General features: G+C 37.7%; 1 protein-coding gene across 1 annotated transcript in view; it reads left to right on the forward strand.

Annotated features, from left to right (window-relative positions):
- Window positions 1-19,818, forward strand: part of PSMD1 (proteasome 26S subunit, non-ATPase 1) — a gene marked incomplete at its 5' end in the record, with an annotated part of 115,477 nt that overhangs the window by 72,900 nt on the left and 22,759 nt on the right. Inside the window, 2 exon segments of the mRNA NM_001133223.1 lie at window positions 8,601-8,715; window positions 16,105-16,221. Coding sequence (NP_001126695.1) covers window positions 8,601-8,715; window positions 16,105-16,221 — 232 coding nt within the window.

Raw genomic sequence — 19,818 nt, forward strand, 5'->3', positions numbered from 1 at the left:
CAGGCTGGAGTGCAGTGGCACTGTGTCAGCTCACTGCAACCTCTGTCTCCTGGGTTTAAACAATTCTCCTGTCTCAGCCTCCCAAGTAGCTGGGATTACAGGCGCCCACCAGCATGCCCAGCTAATTTTTATATTTTTAGTAGAGACGGGCTTCACCGTGTTGGCCAGGCTGGTCTTGAACTCCTGACCTCAGGTGAGCCACCGCACCCGGCCAATGGCACTGTTGTTTCTTTTATTATTATTACAAGTTGTATGAACTAGCCAAGGAATAAAATAAAGGAGAACAAGAAAAGTTGCTCAGATTCCCACAACATGTAGCTCTGTCGTTGAGTACACATGCAGCTGGCAAATTTATAATTGTCTAAGTAAATATACTTTTTTCTGTAAATATACTTTTAAATAACATATCAAAACATGTAAAAGAGCTAAGTTATAGGTAACACATTCTATGCTAATAAAATGGTCTACCAAGTATTGATTTCTTTCCTCTCCACTGCCCTCCCCTAAAATAAAGTCCAGTGTTTTTCCTGTGACTTGACCATTTCTCAACATTTACTTTTCTAAATACGTTGTTTTGTTTTGTTTTGTTTTTTAGACAAGGCATCACTCTGTTGCCCAGGCTGTAGTGCAGTGATGTGATCTCAGCTCACTGCAGCCTTGACTTCCGAATGGGCTCAAGTGATCCTCCCAAGTAGCTGGGACTACAGGCGTGCATCTCCATCCCCGGCTAATTTTTGTATTTTTTGTAGAGATGGGGTTTCGCGGGAATGCCGAGGCTGGTCTTGAACTCCAGGGTTCATGCAATCAATCCTCCTGCCTCGACCTCCCAGAATGCTGGGATTACAGGCATGAGCTACTGTGCTTGGCCAGTTTTTCTAAATATGTTTGTGGAGACATAGAAATAAGCTTTATTGCTGATTAAGGATTAGTCATTTAAATACTTTGTTATAAATGCTGATCCAAGGTATTATAACAAACCGGAGGAATTATTTCATGATGTTATCTAGAAGGCAAATGTTTATACTGAAGAAAGATTTAGGGAGTGTCAGAATTATTGAAAATAACTGAAAGAAAGCCTAGTGGATTGTTACTAATGATTTAATGTATTTTCTTTTAACCTGTAGGTTCTCTCTTCATCTCTTGCCTTGCCCTCTTTTTCTTTCTTTTCTTCCTCCTTGCGGTTTATTTGTTGAAGAAACCGGTTGTTATCTCTGTTTTGTTTCCCATGGTATGAATTTTGCTGAGTGCATCTTTACGTGTAGTTTAATGTGTTGTTTGGTCCTTCATATTTCCTGTAAACTGATAGTTGAATCTAGAAGCTTGATCACATTCAAATTTTTTTAGGGTGGTGGGGCTGGTGGTACACACAGTTATTTCCATTTTCATGATGTTAGCAGTCGTTGATAATCATGCTGCGATCTATTCATTATATGTTACAAAATGGTGATACAGTTTTATCATTTATTAACTGTTCCTTTAAAAGCTTATATCATATATCTCTATGTGTGTATATATGAAGATTAATGTGCAGGAGTTTTGCTTTCAGTGAATGTTTGCATTCCAATCATTGCTTAGAAAGTTTTTTTGTCCTTTTAGAGTTGCCTGCTGAAACATTGAAGTAAACATATAAGAATATTATGGTTTTACTGTACTCTTGAAAAGATTGAATGTCTAAACTAATTTAATAAAGAATTTGTCATTCCTTGTCTTAACACTTGTTTTTTCTAAAGAATGTGTCAGAGTTGGAACTGTTGTTAGATTGAGACACTGTCAGGTTTTTTATATGCTTTTGAGTTTATAGCCTTCACAGCCTATTTCAGTCTTTATTGCAATCAACTAGGTAAAGTTCTGCATTAGGCTCCTGGTATTTATGTTCTCAGGCAAAATTTTTTCTAAACTTCATGGAATTGTTAGTGCCTTTTAGGAAACAAAACTTAAGTCTAACTTCTATCCCCTTTCAGAAGACTTTTCTACTAAAGAAAAGAACTTGAGTTTTGTGGTTGGTTTAAGAATAGTATATATGTTATCTTTTATTTACTCTTTTATAACAAGTAAAAATGACAAAATAAATGAAATGTTAAGACAGATTTTAGGATAAGCTCTTTCCTGTGTGTCAGTTTTCCCTGGAATATCCTGCCCTTGCAGCCAAGGGGCAAATTGATAAGTATTCTGCATGCCATTAGTTCCCTAACAAGCTGATGACGAAATTCTGGTGGTCTGAACCCTAAATATAACCAGCTTTCTAGGTTTAATATTCAGCTTGTTTTATATTTTGATAAACCTTTGGACATCAAATATTAGTAGCCAAATTTCTGGTTCTGATCCAAAGCCAATTTTTGGTGATGCATCTAGATTTCAGTGATAATAGTATAGTATTTTACTCTACCACTCCACCAACTCTCCCCAGCATACATAAGGAGGAGCAGGTATTGTTTTATGGATAAGGCAATTAAGGCTCAGAGAAATTTAGTGATTGTCACCCTGCTAATAAATGGCAGCACTAGAATTGGAATCCAGGTCTTTCTGATTCTAAGCCTCTGTTCTCTCTACCACAACAAATGGAAGAGAGGTCAAGAAAAGAGATCCTTTAAGGAATCACTGTGTTATTTCCAGTGAGAGGTGATAGGAACTGAAACAAGGCAATTGGAAACAGACATAAGATTTAAGGGGTTCTCTTGACTTGGCGGCAGATTGTATGTGGAGAGTGAGGGAACAGATGAATAAAGACACGAGTTTCCTAGGTGTGTCAATGAATTGTCATGGTGGGAAGAGAAGCAACTTGGAGAGGGATGCCCTTTTTTATTCCTTTCTTTGTGGGTTTTTAAATGTTGATTGAGGTTTGTGGTATACTTGGTTAAAGATTTCCAATAGGCACTTAGAATTTCAGGTTACTACACAGATTATTTGGAATCTGTTGTTAGAGAGTAGAAGGGAATTAAATAGGGACAGATACATTCTTTTTTTGAGACAGTGTCTCACTGTGTCGCCCAGGCTGGAATGCAGTGGCGTGATCATAGCTCACTGCAACCTCCACCTCCTGGGCTCAAGCCCACCTCAGCCTCCCAGTAGCTGAGACCACAGATGCGCGCCACCACACCTGGCTAATTTTTGCAGTTTTTGTAGAGACGGGGTTTCACCATGTTAGCCAGGCTAGTCGCGAAATCCTGGACTCAATCAACGGGGGCAGATACATTCTTAATTGCTGTGTATTGAGTTAATCCTCTAACACTGTGGCACTTACCTAATGAGAATTATAAATTCATAATTCTACTAAGGGACTATCCTGAGGCTTATAGCCTCAAAAATTCCCTCTGAATTCTTACCTAGCATTATAGGCACATAGCCACAAAGGTGGTTTTCCCAGGGCACAGTTTGTCCATTGCACTTTAGATAAGCTGACCCCCTTGATGTGTCTAAATGTGGAAAATTTGATTGCATAATTTATGGTATTGGGGGATGGGGGACTGCTTTCAGGTAGTTCCCTGGGGTCAGGGGGGAAGAATTCCCTCTGTGATAGCCCCATTTAGAATAGTGTTTCTGCCTATCTGTGTGTATTGCTGTTTTTCCTCCTTTAGTAAAGATGGATTAGAGGGGGAAAAGAAAGACACCATATTCTTGAAAGCATCTTGATTTATTAGTGATTTAATGTTGAGGTTGCACAAAATATTCATAAAGAAATAGTATTTAAAAGCCAGTGTGTTGAAAGAAAGGAATTCATATGTTCAGTTTATGGTCCAATGATATGGCAGTGACTTATGCATATGCCCTTGCACAATTCCTGCTCTGTGGAAGGCTTGTACAAATAGTAACATTGGCAAGATGACTGTTAGTTACAAGCCAAGAAATTTTATTGAAACAACAAATTATAATGTAGTTAGCTTATTTTGGTGTGCATTTCATTTTTTAAAGCAGAAAATTACAACTTTTTTTTCATTAAAAATTGAATTGCGTACTTAGGATTAAAGCAAAGTTTTTACTTACTGCTGCCTATTATACCTTATGATGAACCACAAGTATAGTAATACTAAAGAGCAACAAAGTTTTTTTTTCATTTTCTTTACATGACAATTGTATAAACTAGATTTTAAAGCCTTGGGATACATTCCCTCATGTTACATTTAAAGATTCGACTCCCAAAATTATGTGTTATCTGTGTGTTTAGAGGGGCAGGAGGAAGGAGACTCTGATCCAAAAAAGATTTAGAACCGCTGTATCAGACAATTGGCAGATAGTCACATAACTAAGTCCTGAGGGAGCCTAAACCAAGACCCAGTTTTTCCAAATGTTTGTTATTGTCTAAACCCACTGTGTCGTGTATAATAATCACTCAGTAAATATGACTGACTAGACCCAGCCACCAGGTCTTAAGAAAGTTAGAGAGGGTTCTGCAGAAAGCTCTGATTCCTGCCATGCACCCAAGTGGTTATTATGCTAGTAGTCCTGATTTTTTATTTCTAGTATTATCTTCATTATTCCTCTATACAAAATCAGTATGGCTTTTCTACCTACTTTTCCTCAAGCTTGTTTCTCACATTTCAGTGTTCATTCCTTTCCAACAACATTTATCCCTCTGCTATCAGAATTGTGCCCATTCAAGACTCAATTAGCCTTAGTAAGAAATACTCACAGGTATGTCACTTTTCCCTGGTTTTGATTATCTAGCTGAATTATAAATGTAAGGGAGAAAGCAAAAGTGGAACAGGAAAGAGCTTGGTATATTTCCTAGTGCTTAACCATTAGGCCTTGAACTTAGTAGAAAATACTTGTCTAAGTCTCTAAATGTAAATTTAGTTTAACTCTCTTTGTCTCTTATTAAGTAATAAAAATTATTTTACCTATAGTACCTGGCACTGTGCTAACAAATTATGGGAGACAGAAAATATAGTCTCAGCCCTTGTGCAGTCTAGAGTGGTTTTATTGGTAATTTAATTAGATGGCAAAACACTTGAGTGGGTTTGTTAGATGATTTGGGTATCAAATTATGGGAAGAGCTTTAAGTTCTTAGCCTTATAGGAGTGAAAATAGAAGTTAAATGGTAGTTTCAACTACAAGTTTTAGAATAACTTTTCAATAGCCTGTTTGGTGTAATATTTTAAATTTTATTTTTATTTCATTGGAATGTTACTCATTGAAGAAAAGTTGTCCTATAATAATAGGCATTGATTTAAACCTATAATAATTGGTTCATTTTTAAATGCTGTAGAATTGTAAAGTTGGAACAGACTGACAGAACTTCTAGTCCCATTCTTCCTCTTTTCAGATGAGGAAAGGACCCTGGAATGTTTGGTTAATTGAACATTATCTAAATTGGCCCAACTATTTAGAGACAAAACAGGAACTAGAACATGAGTTTTAGACTTCATGGTTCCCTCTTATATAACTTACTGTTATTTTTCTCAGCACATAATAACTGATAGCATATATGTTATTACTATATTTTCAGTTACTTGCTCATCTGGTTTTTATTATTCCTGGAAAACAGTCAAGAAAATCTATCTCTAATTATAAAGGAGAAAACCCAAGTGATTTGGTCTAATGTCACGTAACTAACAAATTTAGCAAAACTAGAACTAGGACCTAGATCTTTAGTTTTCTAATATATTGCTTTCTTCACACCACCATACTGTTTTTCCCATACTGTTTCTAATAATACTAGTGACAATTAGTATTATTTCCAAATTATTCATACAAGGAAGTTTAGGCAAACTGAGAACATTCTCAAGAAAGAGTGATGGACTCTATTGTAGGGAAAAATAATCTAACCTTTCCTTATTGCAAAATTTCATTTTCACAGTTACAGTTTTCATAAACTTCGTTCTATTCCTTTGAAATTTGAATTCACCACTCTCTGGAGTTTGAGGCTAGAGGACAGTTCCAACATAGAATTAAAGATTTGAGTTGGTTTGTGGTAATTGTTTTCATTCATAACAGGATAGTCTTTTTTTTAAATGCCTTTTTAATAAATAAATGTTTTAATTAAATGTCTGAAAACCCTAAAATGTCAATTAGTTAAATGCAAGTCAACTTCTGTACAGTTACATATAAATTACATTCAGTGTAGGATTTCGGTTCACTTTAGTATTTTTAAAAGACAGTAGGGTAGGACCTCCAAACTCAGTGTCTGGGCCCTAGGAACTATGAAGGTCTTGAAACAGCCTTTCTGGAGAAGTTGGAAATTTGGGTTTTAATGTGAAATATTCCCATCTTAAATGTTGACAACTTATTTTGAATTTTTTTAAAGTATGTAGGCCAAATAAAATCTGCTACGGGCCAGATTGGGCCCTTGGGCCAATAGTTTATGAATTTTATTTTATTGGTTTGAATTACTGAAATAGTTTTCTTGCTGGTTTTTCCACCTTCATGCTTTTAACCTGTCTTGTTCACAGGTATCTCCTTAATCTTTCTAAATCATCATTCCATTTATCTGCAAAATAAAATGCAAATTGCTAAACCTGACATTCAAGACACTGTATCATTTTGCTCTTAATTGCCTTTCCACTTTTATTTCTTATTACATGTGCTACAAAAACACTGACTGTTTTCAAATTAGACAAGCCAGGTGAATTCCAATCTCTAGACCTTTGCTGACTTACTTTCCTTACCCTGATGCCTATATTCCTCTTCATCATTTGTCCAGTTCTTCCAATACTTTCAAAGTCACTTTATGTCTGCATTCTCTGTGAGTTCGTCTCCTGACCACTGTTAACTCTTTCTGTGATATTTTTTTCTCCTTAGCATTCATATCTTAGGTAGTTTATGCCGCTTTGCCACTTTTATATAATTTATATATAATATATATCATATTATATAATTATATAAATAATAGATATTGTGTTATTTATATACCATATATAATTATATAATATATAAATATATATTTTATGTATAATATATAATATATTTATATTTATATATTATATTTTTTATATAATATATATTTTATATATTTATATTATATATGTATCTATATATATATATATATTTTTTTTTTTTCCTTGAGATGGAGTCTCGCTGTCTCACCCAGGCTGGAGTACAGTGGTGCAATCTTGTCTCACTGCAACCTCCGTCTCCCGGGTTCAAGGGATTCTCCTGCCTCAGCCTCCCGAGTAGTTGGGATTGCAGGTGCCCACCACCATGCCTGGCTAATTTTTGTATTTTTAGTAGAGAGGAGGTTTCACCATGTTAGCCATGTGGTCTCAAACTCCTGACCTCAAGTGATCTGCCCACCTCAGCCTCCCAAAGTGCTGGGATTACAGGCATGAGCCACCGTGCCCACCTTTAATACACATTTTTATGTGTGTTGGTTTTGTCTCAGTAAATGTTTGGCGATAGTGAAAAATCTAGAGCTGTATATGCTGCTTCAAAGTCTAGGAAAGAGCCTAGTTTCTTTTTTTCTTTCTTTTTTTTGTAATTTCAACTTTTCTCTTAGATTCTGGGGGTACTAAGATAAATGTGCAGGTTTGTTATGTGGGTATATAGTGTGATGCTAAAGTTTGTGGGACAGTAGATCCCGTCACCCAAGTATTATGCATAGTACCCAATAGTTTTTCAACCCAGCACCCTTCCCTCCTCCCTCCAGTTCCCAGTGTTTGTTGTTGCCTTCTTTATGTCCATGAGTACCCAGTGTTTAGCTCTCACTTATAAGTGAGAACATGCAGTATTTGGTTTTCTGTTACTGCCTTAATTCACTTAGGATAATGGCCTCCATCTGCATCCATGTTGCTGCAAAAAACATGATTTCATTCTTCATGGCTGCAAAAAAATCTTTTTATTGAAGTTTAATATACATTCAAAAACATGCACAAAATCATTAGTCCACAGCTTGATGAATTTTCACAACTGCATACACCTGTGTAACCAGTACCCAATTCAAGATCATAACATTACCAGCCTTCCAGGAGCTCTCCTTACATTCTCTTCTAGTTATTACCCTAGTCCTGCTGCTCCTCAAGGATAGCCACTCTGCCAGCCAGGATCATCTTTTAAAAGATGGGATCGGGTATACCATTAGTCAAGTTTGTCCTATTTTTTATCTTGTTGCAAATATGGGGAGAATGAAAAATAATTTCTCTTCTCATCAACACAAAAATAATTGCTAAAGCAAAAATACAGAAGTCAGAATTTCTTCATTATCAAGGCTTATCAGTTTATTATTCAACTAAAGTAATACTGGGGGATTTAAATCTTTCATGTAACTTAGGAAATGTCCAGGAATTACTATAAAGGACTTTTGTCTTCTGGAACAAAATGCAAAGTAACCAAGAAATAGGAAAATAGATGTACAGCAGTGTGCTGCCCCCCACATGGCTGTTCCTGCCATGGAGGAGGTACCAGAGGACAACTGGAATCCAGACCTATGGCTGAGGACTCACTTATACTGAGAAAGGAGTCCCCTTTCTGTACATATATTCTCTGAATATTGAAGATCAGATTTCTTCTATCAGTAATTAGAACTCTGAAAGATTTTTAATTCTGCAATTTATGTTTTGAATGCTCATTGTTTCCTATAACTTTTTCAAAAACAACTTGGTTAAAACTCTTCTGTCTTAACTTAAAATATGTTACCTATAACAGTGGCTTCGCTTTCTGTTTCTTATCAGAACCCCTGAACAGTGCCCAAGTGTTGTCTCTTTGTTGTCAGAGAGTTACAACCCTCATGTGCGCTACGGAGCTGCAATGGCCTTGGGGATATGCTGTGCTGGTACAGGAAACAAGGTAAAGCCCACAGCCAATGGGGTCAGTTCTTTCTTGGCGCCAGACTGTTTTCCCTTGCCGCAGAATTTATGTAACAGCTGTAAAAATACAAGTGCAGTGTGATCTGTAAGACTAAACTTGCCGTACAAAGCTTCCCAGTACTCCCTCATTCTGCGATGCTGAATTGCCCAAAGCTGCTTAAGAATAAATCGTCACATTATATGGATAGCTGTAACTGAAACAATGCTTTTGAATTTCTTTTTGAAATCATTGATTTCTGGGTTTTTTGGGGTTTTTTTGTTTATTTGTTTTGAAATGGAGTTTTACTCTTTCATCCAGGCTGGAGTGCAGTGGTGCAGTCTCACCATGTTGGCCAGGCTGGTCTCGAACTCCTGACCTCAGGTGATCCACCCGCCTTGGCCTCCCACGGTGCTGGGATTACAGGCATGAGCCACCGCACCAGGCTTTTTTTCTTTTTTTTTTTTTCTTTTGAGTCTTGCTCTGTTGCTTGGGCTGAAGTGCAGTGGCAGGAACACTGCCCACTGCCAACACACTCAGCTAATTTTCTTATTTTTTGTGGAGAAGGGGTCTCACTATGTTGCCCAGGCTGGTCTCACACTCCTGGGATCAAATGATCCTCCTGCCTCAGCCTCCCACAGTGCTGAGATTATAGGCATGAGCCACTGTGCCTGGCCCATTGATTTCTCAAAAAAAAAAAAAAAAGAAGAAAATAAAATAGTTTTTGTTGTTGTTAAATAACTACTCAGGTTATTTTATATGATTATTTTACATGTTTAATTTGTATAATTAGTATTCTGGAAAACAAGGTTCTCATCCGAAGCCACCAAAATCGGCTGATTTGATAACATTTCTGTTTTAAGCAAATCACTGACGTGCTATTTACCTGTTTTCTCATATCTAACCTTAATAGGTAACCTGGTATTTGTTAAGCCCTCAAAAGTTATTAAAAAAAGAGTTGAATGGGGCAAGGTGATGATTTGAAAACATAATTCATCATAAGATTCATAAAGAAATGCGCTATTGCATAAATAACAAGTATTCATAACTCGCAGCAGTGACATAATCATGACACTTTGCCTCTCATAGCACATATGCACAAACCTTGGCCACCTCCCAGAAGTGAACCTTTTAACAAAATGTGTATGTATAAGACTGAGAGCAAGGCTTTGCTCCCAGTGCCTTTACATCAGAGAGAAAGGAGTCACTTTTTTTATCATCTGTTGTCCAAACTCAAAACAAAACACAGTTGTAAGTTTATGGACTGATTCCAGGAATCTAAAAATTTTAGATTCCTTGAATTTTTTTCCAATAAAGAATATTGGTATTGTGGGCCGGGCGCTGTGGCTTACACCTTGTAATCCCAGCACTTTGGGTGGCCGAGGTGGGCAGATCACGAGGTCAGGAGTTTGAGACCAGCCTCACCATCATGGTGAAACCGCATCTCTACTAAAAATACAAAAATTAGACAGGCATGATGGCACACGCCTGTGACCCCAGCCACTCAGGAGGCCGAGGCAGGAGAATTGCTTGAACCCAGGAGGCAGAAGTTGCAGTGAGCCAAAATCCCGCCATTGCACTCCAGCCTGGGTGACAGAGCAAGATTCCGTCTCAAAAAAAAAAGAGTATTGGTATTGTGTACAAATAAGTTTTTCTAGTCACATGAAAGATTATTGAGGCTGGGAATAAAAATAGCTATTTTTGGCCAGGTGCAGTGGCTCACACCTGTAATCACAGCACTTTGGGAGGCCCAGGCAGTTGGATAACCTGAAGTCAGTAGTTCAAGACCAGCCTGGGCAACATGGCAAAACCCCAACTCTACTAAAAATACAAAAATTAGCCAGGCGTGGTGGCACGCACCTGTAATGCCAGCTACTCGGGCAGCTGAGGCAGGAGAATTGCTTGAACCCAGGAGGTGGAGCTTCCAGTAAGCCAAGATCATGCCCTTGCACTTTAGCCTGGGGGACAAGGGTGAAACTCCGTCTCAAAAAAAAAGGCCAGGTGTGGTGGCTTACACCTGTAATCCCAGCACTTTGGGCGACCAAGGCGGGTGGATCACCTGAGATCAGGAGTTTGAGACCAGCCTGGGTAACTTGGTGAAACCACTTCTTTACTAAAAATACAAAAATTAACCTGCTGGGCGCGGTGGCTTACACCTGTAATCCCAGCACTTTGGGATGCCGAGGCAGGTGGATCACCTGAAGTCAGGAGTTCAAGACCAGCCTGCCTAACATGGCAAGACCCTGTCTCTACTAAAAATACAAAAAATTAGTGTGGTGGCAGGCGCCTGTAATCCCAGATACTCGGGAGGCTGAGGCAGAATTGCTTGAACCCAGGAGGCAGAGGTTGCAGTGAGTGGAGATGGTGCCATTGCACTCCAGCCTGGGCGACAAGAGTGGGACTCTGTCTCAAAAAAAAACAAAAAAAAAAAGCTATTTTTCACTACACATGGCAACAATTGTGTAAAAATTTATAAAGAGACATCCTTCCTTTCCAGTATTTCATCCTATTCTGTCTGCTTACCCTGCTTTTCTTTGTTTTTTTTTTTTTTTTTTTTTTTTTTTGAGACAGTGTCTCACTCTTGTCACTGTCACCCAGGCTGGAATACAATGGGGCTATTATAGCTCACTGCAGCCTCAATCTCCCAGTCTTAAGCAAGCCTCCCAATTAGCTGGGACTGCAAACACATACCACCATGCCAGGCTAATTTTTTTTTTATTTTTAATAGAGACTAGGTCTTGCTGTGTTGCCTGGGCTTTATTTTTCTTCACAACACTTACCACCACCTGATATATTTTATATTTATTTATTGTTTGTCTTTGCCAAAATGTAAGATCACTGAGAATATAATGTTCACTGCTGGAACCTAAAATTAAAGCTTTGTTTGTTGCATGAATGATGGATGGCAAGATCATTAAAGGATATGATGGTGACCAAGTTGGACATCATCTCTGTCATTACAGAGTTTTGTTTTTTATTTTTGTTTTTATTTATTTATTTATTTATTTATTTTGAGATGGAGGCTCACTCTGTCACCCAGGCAGTGGTGCAGTGGTGTCACCCCGGCAGGACTGCAGTGGTGCAATCTCGGCGCACTGCAACCTCCGCCTCCCAGGTTCAAACGATTCTCCTGCCTCAGCTTGCTGAGTAGCTGGGATTACAGGCACACGCCACCACACCCGGCTAATTTTTGTATTTTTAGTAGAGACGGGATTTCACCATGTTGGCCAGGCTGGTCTCGAACTCCTGACCTCAGGTTGTCCACCCGCCTCAGCTTCCCAAAGTGCTGGGATTATAGGCATGAGCCACTGTGCCCGGCCAGTTTTTTTATTTTTAATTAATTTATTTATGTTTTAATTTATTTGGGGGGAGAATTTCTTACATGAGAATGTATCTTCAGTTTTACTAGAGATGTCATTGGGTATATCAAATGTAGTTATAGAAACTGGCCTTATTTTTTTTCTACAGCACATCTGTTCTGTAAACAAAGGAAGAATATAGTTGTATGTTTTACTAAGTATTTCCCCCCTCGAGTCTTAAGTTGGCATTTATGTCAGGCCTCATAAGTTAAAGGTAAATTAGATTCTTTTTTCTTTTCAGATTATTCTGAACTTAATATGATATCTAGGAGCAAATGTTCTTTGAAACACAGCACCTGACAAGTTAATTCAATGAAAAATTTTTTTATTACTCATACTAAACCAGCCTGCTTTATTTCTAGATAATTTATGTGATCTAGGTATCAGTAGCTATCTAACTGGTTTGGGACTTTTTTTATTATTTCTTAAAAACCTGAAATGTCTGTTTATTCTAAAATATACCATTGGGGTTGTATTACATACCTCAAAGGCTGAGTTATTGTCTTTTACCTTCTAAAATGGAAATTTGGTTATATTTTTATCATGACTACTTCATAAAGAATATTGACAATATGTTTGAAAAACATACTCCCTGTGCACAGTGTCATTACATTTTTCAGTAATGTAGGGAGAAAGGATACCCATATCTGCTGTGTGTATTATCCGTTAATAGTTCTAATTTTAATATATATATGTAAGTTTATATATTCCTCTATATACATGTAGAGGAATCCAAAGTCACTTTCCAACAAAGGATTCAGTTTATTCTTTTCCTTGGTCTTGGAATGAAGGATACTTGAGAAACATCCTACCAAATTAAGAAATATCTGATAATCTTACAAGCCTATTACTCTTTTCGTCCCAGATTTATACCTACCTAAGGACCTTGTAAGGGATGTTGTGGGGTTTTTTGTTTGTTTTTCTTGTTTTTTTTTTTTTTTTTTTTTTAACTCTAATCTCAATGACAGATTAAAGGAACGTTGTGGGTTTGGTTTGGTTTGGTTTTGTTTTGTTTTGTTTGAGACAGAGTCTTGTGCTCTGTTGCCCAGGCTGGAGTGCAGTGGTGCTATCTCGGCTCACTGGAACCTCCGCCTCCTGGGTTCAAGTGATTCTCCTGCCTCAGCCTTCCCAGTAGCTGGGATTACAGGTGCCCACCACCACGCCCAGCTAATTTTTGTGTCTTTAGTAGAGACGGGGTTTCACCATGTTGGTCAGGCTGGTCTCGGACTCCTGACCTCGTGATCCACCCGCCTCGGCCTCCCAAAGTGCTGGGATTACAGGCGTGAGCCACCGTGCCCGGCCAGGGACATTGTGTTTTAAAGTGGCTCTTCCCAAAAGTCCTGCAGAGTGTGAATAGAAGTTATATGGGGCAAAAGAGTTTTTGATCAAATACATTGGACAAATGCTGGTATAAACAACAGTTGAGTGGCTTATAATAAGGCATCCTAGAACTTTTGTTATGATATGTATATTCCTAGAACCTTTGATACAGTGTATACATATATTTTGTATCTGCAAGAGCAGATGATATATATACAGTATGCCTGAACTCCCAAACTTATTTAATAAAGGACTTCTTTTTTCATAGAACTGATATTCTGAAGAATAGGATATTGGGGAAATACTGATAAATATTTTGGAAAATTTCATCACTTGTGGTCTTAGGAAGTGCAACCATGAAATCAATTCTACTCTATGATTTCATTTGTTTTGCTATTCTACTAGCTAGTAAAATATTTTGTTTGGAAAATTTTGGGTTTGTTTATTTTTTTGTCTTGATTTAGTTTTTAAAACTAGGTCTTATAAAATCATCTGAGATGTTACCTTACTCTAATATTTGTTTATTACTATTTTTCTTTTTTCTTTTTTATATTAGAGACAGGGTCAACTATGTTGCACAGGCTGGTCTTGAACTCTTGGGATCAAGTAGTCCTCCCACCTTGCCTCTCAGAGTGTTGGGATTACAGGCGTGAGCCATCGCACCCAACCTTACGCTAATATGTGAAAGAGGTTTATGTCCTTTTTTTTTTTTTTTTTGGAGACAGAGTTTCGCTCTTGTTGCCCAGGCTGGAGTGCAATGGCACTATCCTGGCTCACTGCAACCTCTGCCTCCTGGGTTCAAGCGATTCTCCAGCCTCCGCCTCCCGAGTAGCTAGGACTTCAGGCGCCCGCCACCACACCCAGCTAATTTTTTTTTTTTTTTGCATTTTTGATAGAGACAGGGTTTCACCATGTTGGCCAGGCTGGTCACGATCTCCTGACCTCAGATGATCCGCCCTCCTTGGCCTCCCAAAGTGCTGGGATTACAGGCATCCGCCACCATGCCCAGCTAATTTTTGTATTTTTAGTAGAGAAGGGGTTTTACCATGTTGGCCAGGCTGGTCTCAAACTCCTGGCCTCAATTAATCCACCCACTTTGGCCTCACAAAGTGCTGGGAGTACAGGCACAAGCCACCACGCCCACCCAGCCTGACAGAGGTTGAATTATACAAATTTTGGATTCAGACTGGCCTGGGTTTGCTCTCAGTACTTACTCGACTTTGGGCAAGTTATTTAACCTTTCTAACTCTCAGTTTCTTTGTTTATAAAAATTGTTTTGTGCTGGATTTTGTTTGTTTTAGGAGTAAGAGGGTTATATAGCGCAATAATAAAATACCTAGTACTGTGTCTGAAAAGTAATAGGTGCTTATCAAATATTAATCCCATTTTCTCTTAATTTTTTATGACCTCTTACCTCAAGACAAGAGCACTCAAGTTCTAAAGCTTCCTTTTCACTTACCCTTAGTTATATTGAAATTTAAGTAAAGCATAACCAGTTCTAAACTATTCCATTCACGTAGTTGTTAATTAACTTCTTACTACGCTGTTGGATGAAAATATTGACTTAAAGTGACAGTAGATATAGTTGTGCATCATTTAAGAACAGGGATATGTTCTGAGAAATGGCAATTTCGTGAATGTACAAACATCATAGAGTATACTTACACAAACATAGATAGTTACGGTCTGTTGCTTCTAGAATACAAACCTGTACGTCATGTTACTGTACTGAATAGGCAGTTATAACACAGTGGTATTGGTGTATCTAAACATACAAAAGGTACAGTAAAAATACAGTATAAAAGATAAAAAATCATACAACCATATAGGGCACTTAACCCTGAATGGAACTTGTAGGACTGAAACTTGCTCTGGGTGAGTCAGTGAGTGAGTGTTGAGTGAATGTGAGGGCGTAGGACACTATTGTCACTATAATAGACTTTATAAACACCGTACACTTTGGCTACTAAATGTATACATTTTTTTCTTCAATAATTGATCTTAGCTTATCTTTTTTTATAAATTTTTAATTATTTTAATTTTTTGACTCTTGTAATAACACTTGGTTTAAAACACAAACCTGGGCGGGCGCAGTGGTTCACGCCTATAATCCCAGCACTCTGGGAGGCTGAGGTGGGTGGATCACCTGAGGTCAGGAGGTGGAGACCAGCCTGGCCAATGTGGTGAAACCCGTCTCTACTAAAAATACAAAAATTAGCCGGGGGTGGTAGCATGCACTTCTAATCCCAGCTACTCTGGAGGCTGAGTCAGAAGAATTTCTTAAATCCAGGAGGCAGGGGTTGCAGTGAGCCAAGATCGTGCCATTGCACTCCAGTCTGGGTGACAAGAGAGAAGCTCCATCTCACCAAAAAAAAAAAAAAAAAAAAAAAAAAAACATTGTACCACTGTACAAAAATATTTTCTCTTTATGTTCTGTAAGGTTTTTTCTGTTTTCAAAATGATTATTTATATTTTTTAAACTTTTTTGTAAAAAACTAAGACACACATACATTATACTAGGCCTACACAGGGCCAGTATCATCAATAAGTCACTTAGGCAATAGGAATTTTTCAACTCCATTATAATGGGACTACCATCATATATGCAGTGTGTCATTTCCCAGAATGTTGTTACATGGCATGTGACTATAAATTGAAAGTTCAGCCATATCAACTTTATTTAAAAGTTGTGTGTTTTTTTAAATTCTTTCAGGAAGCCATTAATTTGCTAGAACCAATGACAAACGACCCCGTGAACTACGTGAGGCAAGGGGCGCTCATAGCTTCAGCTCTCATCATGATCCAGCAGACTGAAATCACTTGTCCAAAGGTGAGCAAACAAAGAAATTCCCTGGAAGAGAGATGGTTTGGCCTTTTCTTTAGTAACTTATCGTCTTTTGAGGACATTTTTTAGTTCAAATATGGTAAACACTGAAAGTAAAGTAAAAGTAAAGAGAGCATTTTAGAGTATAAGAGAATGGGGAAACTTTAAATATGTAATGCTCTTTAAATGTATTTTTTACAGACTTAATGGTTCCTTTGTTAATTTAAGTATATAACCATGCTTGAAAAATTAGAACTCTTGGGGTGTTAAAACCATAAAATGAACTCTTTTTTTTGCCTTTCACTGTCCTTTTAAAAAGTATTCAGTGGGATAACTTTTTCCTCTGATAATACAGGATGCAAACTTAGGCAGTCCATGACTTTTTTGATCTATCCTTCTAAGGTAATTTTTAAAAAGCCTGCAGTCACTTTGTATCGTACATACCATCTTAGTTTAGAAATGAGTACATCCACATTCTCTTTTGGAATGTCATTGCCCTCCTAGGCGATCTTTTTGGGTGGAGTTCCAAATGGCTCCAAGACAGCTTTCTTTTCCACTTGACTCACATCTGCTCCACAGAAACACTCTTGCACATTTTGCCTTTCTGGATAGGAATATAATAGGACGTCAATGCTAGTACCTCAGCTAATAGCTAATGCCTCAGTGCACAGCAGCCCCTGATCATATTGGACACTCCAAGTGGACCCTCTGAACCCCTGTTCTGTAAACTTGGAGTGAGGGGGAAAGACTCACAACCCAGCTTGCCCCAAAGAGATCCTCTTCACATATCCTCCACAATCCACACCCACCTTGTGGGTGACTCCATAATAGTTTTGAGACACCTGTTTTAAAATTCTCTGATGAGCCAAGCATGGTGGTTCATTCCTATAATCCCAGTACTCCTGGAGGCTGACGTGGAGGGATCACTTGAGCCCAGGAGTTCAAGGCTAGCCTGGGCAACATAGGGGGAGGCCCCATCGCTACAGAGAATTATAAAGGAATTAGCTGGGCATGGTGGCATGCGCCTGTAGTCCCAGCTATTTGGGAGCTGAGATGGGAGGATCACTTAAGCCCAGGAGGCCAAGGCTGCAGTGAGCTGTGGTTGTGCCACTGCACTCCAGCCTGGGTGACAGAGCAAGACCCTGTCTCAAAAAATAAAATAAAATTATCTCGTGATAATCTCTCAGTCCTCAGGTTGTTAGTGTTTGATATCTCATGTATCTTGTCATTTCAGCCAAAACTTCTCATTCTATTAAGAAACAGAAAATGCATGTATCTTATTTTTAATACATGTACTAAATTTAGCGTGCTTGATATACTAAATAGACATGTATAGCTTACACAACAGTTTCAGATCTTCTAATTCTTAAAGCTAGGGACTTTAGTATCCATGTATTAATTAATCCTGCTCATATAATGGGAAGTAGTCAAAAAATTGACAACAGAAAAAACTGTTGGCATTGTGTCTTATGCCTCATCAAGCAAATATAGCACACCACCCTCATTTTCAGCAAAGTAGATTTGAGGAGGTAGAGAAAAGAAAAATTTCCAGAACTCATCGATTATTCTAATTTTATGGAGCTTTGTTTAAAAAATTTCAAGTTCTAAACAGTTGCTGTCATCTTTGTTCATTTATTTAGTGCTTCTCTGTCTCAAAATCATTTTCAGGACTTTCAAAAATTGTATTATTACAAAGATAGAATCTGACTTCTCATCCTGTTTTTATAACGTATTACTTAATATACTACATCTTCTAGAACATAAACATCTTTCCAAACACCACATTTCTTTTTGTTTTTAAATATAGCAGCTATCATATGAGTAGCTTTTACATATTTTATTTCTGCTTTTGATCTTCAACTGAGCTTTTGGAGGTTATCCAACTGAGTAGTGTCATTAAAGAAACAAATTTTGGTCATGGAATGCACCTCCTCTAACAGTAATACATAGACATTCACTTTGACCCCACACGTTGCTTTCATGTTACTTGTATTGTCAGCAAGACAAATGTTCTGTCTTCCCATCCTCTGCTGTAGGATTTCATTGATTTTACAATTATAATCTCTCTTCCAAAAATGGCAGAGTCCTTTAGGAGCTGGATAATCATTCCAGGAACTGTTGTTGAACGAAGTCTTACCTGGTGCAGATACATGGGGCACACTCCCATCTTCAGGTTGTATCGGAATCTTAGACACTGATTAAAATGTCAAAGTGAAGTCACAGCTAGTAGCCTTTGCCATTAATATAAACTGGGTAGATAAATGTAAGTGTATGTACCACTGACTAAAAAAGCAAAATTGACATGTGAAACTCAAAAATTCTTTCAGGAAACACTACTCTTTAGAGCGAAGTTGTTACTCAGCTTAAGAATTCTTAATTTCATTGTTTTCTGTTATTAAGCAAGTGATAAAGAATTTATAGACTACAGTTTATATCATCTTTCCTTTATCTGATAATTGCCAACAAGACAAAATTGACATTTGGGGGATGGTATACAGCATGTTGCCAAAAAGAAAAATCTGTTGAGAAACGCTGAAGGGGAGTAGATTCTCAAGGCTACAGAGTCTTAATTGCAAGATTGCAAAACCAGTCCATGAAATAAAGTGGAAATGGCTCAAAAATAAAGATCAAATGTGAATTTCATCAAGAGTTATAAACCCCTCTCAAAGGAATTCAAAAGAGAAATTTCTCAGATATTTTGTGAAATTCACAATGGAAATTTCCAAAGGAAATGTCTTATGTAACCATTAATATATGTCACATCCCTAACACTTAGCTCCACACATTGCTCTCTTAGTTGAAGTATCTCCAGTACATCTTTGCTTTGCTTCTCTCAGTTTCTCGCTAGCTCATGCTCACAAACATAAACCCAGGAACATGCACACATCCCTGGATCAAAGGTTCACATTTAACAAGGGTAATCTTCTTTTTTAGGTCCTTGGAGCTATTTTGCTCTAAAAACCCAACTCTCCTCTTTATTAAATTATCTATCTTTTGTTTTTCTTGTTAAATGAAATCCACCATTAAGATGGGCACAGTGGCTGAGGCAGGAGAACCGCTTGAGCCTGGGAGTTCAAGGCCAGCCTGAACAATATCCCAAGACCCTATCTCTAAAAAACAAACAAAAAAATCACCATTAACAGTTACTTGAACATGTACATATTAAGTATCATATATAAACTCACATCAAAATATTACACTGTAAATATAGAATCTGGTGTTCCTATTACCAATATTACTTGGCCTAAGGCCTGGTACAGGAAAGCTTCTCCTATCATTGACAAGTACCCTCTTGGGAAGTAGAATTAAGCTCCTGCAGTTCTAAAATAAATCACTGTATATATGATTTTATAGCATAACACATTTGTAAGTAGTAGTCTATTACGACACTGTTGTTTTAAGATAGGGACTTGGACTCTTACAGTGTTAGTGGTAATAAAAAAGAAAAAGGCTACAAAAACTACTATAAGCAAATTAATGCTGATAAAATTGAGGAGGGAGCTGAAAACTCATTTGGGATCCTGATAATGGGGAAGTCATGATAGCATCAACAAGAATATTTGAAGGAAGAATACAGATAATATTCATTTCAGGCATATTGAG

Source organism: Pongo abelii, chromosome 11, assembly GCF_028885655.2.
Source record: "Pongo abelii isolate AG06213 chromosome 11, NHGRI_mPonAbe1-v2.0_pri, whole genome shotgun sequence".
In the NCBI taxonomy this organism is placed as follows: Eukaryota; Metazoa; Chordata; class Mammalia; order Primates; family Hominidae; genus Pongo; species Pongo abelii.